Genomic DNA, 4,344 nt, shown 5'->3' on the forward strand with positions numbered 1-4,344 from the left:
CTTGGTTTAGGGAGCACTACCGGGCCTTTGAACTGCAACCATGTCCAACTGGCACAATGTCCCTGATAACACATGACGAACTGGCAGAGAAGTACCCATTACATGACTACTTTGTTGGACCCCTTCGACTGGTTACATTTAAAAGATATCCATATATTAAAAGCACATGTTGAATATGTGAGTAAATGGCTTTAATTGTTAGCTTACTAAATGTGCACTTTATTCTCACTAGCATGAGCACCTAATACGAACCCGTCACCTCTTTCCACTCGGCTGTTTACTAACCTGTTCTGTGCATGCACTAACTCCATGTCACTGGTAGGGCTGGGCAATATTTTGATATCATATTGATACTGTGATATGAGACTTGATATCATCTGGGATTTTGGATATTGAAATATCAGAATATGGCATAAGTGCTGTCTCTTCCTAGGTTTAAAAGCCACATTCATTCATTCATTCATTCATTCATTCATTCATTCATTCATTCTTTACATTGAAGTGATGACATTTTCTGAACTAGCAATTATTTACTTTTACCCACATAGTTATTATAAATGATGATTCTTAGCAAAAATCTAGTTGTGTAAATATTTTGTGGAAGCACCATAGTCATCCCCACTATATCATCACAATATCAATATTGAGGTATTTGGTCAAAAATGTCATATTGCCTACTCCAACCTAAAGCAACTAATTTGAGCACTGTTAACCATAGTATGACACTTCATTTTCCATGCTACTATCATTATGTCACTGGCTTCTGTCTGTGGATTGCTCAACGTTTGCTTCAGTGTCCTGTTTGATTTACGTTTGACCAAAGTCAGTTGTATTCTTTCTAATTTGAATGCTTTTAATTTATACAAATTTAATGACTTAATACTTGTGTTTTCAGCTTCTCTAGACTGACGCATTTGGATGATGGCTACACCAGTAAAACTGCGGATTATCCTTGGTTCCAACAATGCTGAAAAACTGACCATAGAATCAGGCATGCCAACGTCTGTTGAGGATCTTGCAAATGAGATCAAACGTCAGTTTGATATAGAGGGGGACATTAGACTCCAGTACATGGACAGTGACTTTGATAACGAGTTTGTTAACCTTAACCAAATTTGCGACATTCAAGACAAGAGCACAGTGAAAATCATCCTCTTGTCAGATGCTCTAGACCTCAGCCGAGGCAGCATGAACCAGAGTGGGGAAGAAGCATCCTTGTCATCTTCTGACACATTAATATTGTCCTCTGATTCAGAATCTTCTCGAACACATTGGCCCACAGAATTCCAAATTCCAAAGTTTTCATATGATGTGGAGATGCAACTTCGAAGTGCAAACCAGGACTTTGTATCAAATGGAGTTCTTCTGACCCCCGGTCATAAACTTAAATCAGACAGCTTGGAAAGTCTTGCTCAGGAAATCATCAAGTTCAAGGCCTATCCCTCATACTTGGAAATCGAATCTGTTGCTGAAGCTTTAATCAAAGCACATCCATGTTTGAAAGAACAGGGATCCTTCAGTGGTTTCTACGGCTGGAAAATAAGCCTTAAGTATAATGGCAAACTACAGGACAAAACTTAGAAACTTAGGGTGCCCAGAACTGAGCATCAATTCCCTCAAGCACAAACCTGCAGATAGATGTCAGCCTGCCTACGATGTCAAAAAAACGAGGAAAGCCGAAGTAAATTTTTGACCTCCCTATCCTGCTGGAGAGACCAAGGACAGCCTTGAAGGGGAAAGATTGGCGTTGTTATCTGAGGTCAAGAAGAGACATAATGATAAAGTTGTCAAAGAAAAGATGGCTAAGACCTTCGCATACAGAAGGCAGGAGGTTGTCAGAGACAAGCCCATGATCGCGGAGTTCAAGATCAGATGGCCAGGACTGTTCACTGTGGCAGAGGTATGAAATGCTTTTTAAATCAGCTATAGTCAACAATTTATTTATTTATTTTTTCACATGGGAATGTTAATCATTTTGTGTAAAATGTAACACTGCAGTTATATTACAGCACAGCCTGTTTTTTTGTACATTCTTGTGAGAGTATTTCTGTTTTAAATGTTAAATGTTTTAATAGGTACCAATAATAAGTTGTTTGTGGACATTGTGTTTTCAGGTGGAAGCAGAATTTGTGAGGATCACTACTGGTCCCCTTGTCTCAAAGTTCCATGCACAGCTTGACCAACACACTGCCCAGTTCATCAAAGTGTTCAGGAAGAAAGGAGGCTCTGCAGGGACTAACATCAGCAGGATTTTGGTCCCAATCGCACAGGTATGTTTTGCTAGCGGTAGTGAACAATATGGAATTATAAATTGATGTTGACTAGTCAGGATTGACAAGTTAACAGTCAGAATAATATTTCAGTATTTTTTCCTCTCTCTTTAGAATGAAACTGTTGAAAAGAGGAGGGAGTGCATCCTCAGGGCGCTTTGTATCTACCTGAACGAAGACCCGAACATCCTCTTCAAAGGATACCTGGTTGGTAACTTTAATAGTTTAGTTTCTACCTGTAATAAATCAATTTCAATTTTAACCTCTGTGGGAGTGTTCCCAAGGCCACTGACGTTGATGGCTCGTTGGTGCCCTGGGTGTGGCTTTGTTAGTGTTCCATTCTGTTGTAACGACAACCAACTCGAAGAGATATATTAGATGAAATAACTCAGCTGACAAATTCATTCTCTAAAACTTTGATGGAAATCACGGCACTGCTTTAACTTATTTTTACACAAATACCACTTTTTGAAGTATCATGCGATTTTCATTAGAAGGAAACCTGAAAGGCAAAAATTAATCTTTGGAATTCTACAAAATCTGTGATTTCATAGATTGGTTGTGTCCTTTCTTTCTCCCCTATGTAAAGGATACTGATGGTACTGCTGCACAGACGGAGCTTGAGCAACTTACCCTTGGCATCTACATCATCAAAGTCGAGGGAGGTGATGCCACCACTCCTCCAGCTGATGTTGGAATAGTGATCGAGGGTGTTGAAGTTCTACATGACCTGGGAGATGTCGCCTCTGCATGTGCACTCTTAATGGGTGTAATTTATGCACTGAACTTCAGTTATCCTAAGGAACTGAAGACCTTCTTTGAAGTACTTCAAAAGCTCTTCCTTCAGCTTGATGCTGGCAAACTCTCAACCAAGGTACAGATGCTCAAGAACAAACTGTATCAATGAACCAAACATTGATTTGGATGCTGAATGTGAATAAAATGATTATCTGTTAGAAAATAGAAGAGGAAGAAAAAAATCACTGCAGAAAAATAAACAAACATTTGGAAAAGTTTTGGAAAACTACTACCATAAGTGAAAATTCTAGTGGAATGGGGTTCCCACACTTGAAAATCCTGGAAAAGTTAGGGAATTTGAATTTCTTTGGTAAAAATGAGTGGGAACCCTGGTTGTATGACTAAGTGACAAGTGAATTGAGAGACCATACAGCACCAAAATTGTTGACAACTGAATGGATATCTTGCAGACTTTTTAAAAATCAGCTGCACCCAAAACAACTTCAGAGAAGTTGAACAAAACCATCTTTCATACTGACAACTTAAAGCCAACACAAGGAACCTTCGTTTGGCAGTTCCAGTGGACAAAAGGCACCATACTAGACACCGTATCATACTAACTTACTGTCAAACTTTGCCTGAGAAAATGTAAACATAGGCTCTTCTGCTCTGCCTACCATAAATTGTTTTGTCTGGTTTTGCCCGCCTCCAATCCAGTGGCAACCATTTAGAATGGAAAATCACAGAAATAGAAATAGCAAATCTACTAGCTGAAGTTCTTGTTTGTTTATGTAGATATTGAAAATCTTTCGTAACCAGTTAAGAACTCCTTGTAGTGGCTACAACACGAGCTGACATGTTTGTAAAAATGTTAATAGCATTTTTTTTTTTCCCTCCACACTACTAACTTAAAGGCTGACAGCAGCACGTGTGTTGTTAGAGTTTGACTATTATGCTGTTTCAAAAAAATTGAGAACTACAAGCTTGTTATATTGTTATACAATAATATTGACAAATCAGGGATGTTTTGTTGGACGTTTCATTTGTTTATGCTGCTTCAAGGTGGTTTATAATTGTTAATGTTGGGTAACAATGCTGCAACACAAGTTGACATGTTAGTTAATATAATTACATTTCAGGGTATTCCCTCCACAATATTAAAATGAAAGTTGACAGCAGCACGTGTGTTGTTATGGTTAGATTATTATGCTGCTGTTACAAAAAAAAGAAAAAAGAACTCCAAGCCTGTTGTATTGTTGGACTGCATAAAAGCAGTTTACAACTGTTGGTGGTGATCCATGCTGCACCCTAATGTCTGTTAAAGGTTTTATTTTGG

The 4,344-nt window shown here is 38.5% G+C and overlaps 1 protein-coding gene across 1 annotated transcript; it reads left to right on the top strand.

The window, feature by feature from the left end:
* The first annotated feature begins 1,461 nt into the window (after positions 1–1,461).
* On the top strand, positions 1,462–3,177 carry LOC146318491 (uncharacterized). The gene is made up of 4 exons (XM_084732707.1): positions 1,462–1,900; positions 2,115–2,270; positions 2,385–2,477; positions 2,860–3,177. The coding sequence occupies exons 1-4, from the start codon at positions 1,799–1,801 to the stop codon at positions 3,175–3,177; spliced, it is 669 nt and encodes a 222-aa protein (XP_084588833.1). The 5' UTR covers positions 1,462–1,798.
* Positions 3,178–4,344: the final 1,167 nt, after the last annotated feature.

The sequence above is a fragment of the Lutjanus erythropterus genome, chromosome 12, assembly GCF_056507025.1.
Source record: "Lutjanus erythropterus isolate fLutEry1 chromosome 12, fLutEry1.hap2, whole genome shotgun sequence".
Lineage (NCBI taxonomy): Eukaryota > Metazoa > Chordata > Actinopteri > Lutjaniformes > Lutjanidae > Lutjanus > Lutjanus erythropterus.

Bases quoted from the DNA above. Each gene is read 5' to 3' on its own strand.
- LOC146318491 (XM_084732707.1), top strand. From the start codon at position 1,799: ATGGCTAAGACCTTCGCATACAGAAGGCAGGAGGTTGTCAGAGACAAG. The intron at 1,901-2,114 runs GTATGAAATGCT...TTGTGTTTTCAG, and splicing joins GACTGTTCACTGTGGCAGAG to GTGGAAGCAGAATTTGTGAG. The intron at 2,271-2,384 runs GTATGTTTTGCT...CTCTCTCTTTAG, and splicing joins TTTTGGTCCCAATCGCACAG to AATGAAACTGTTGAAAAGAG.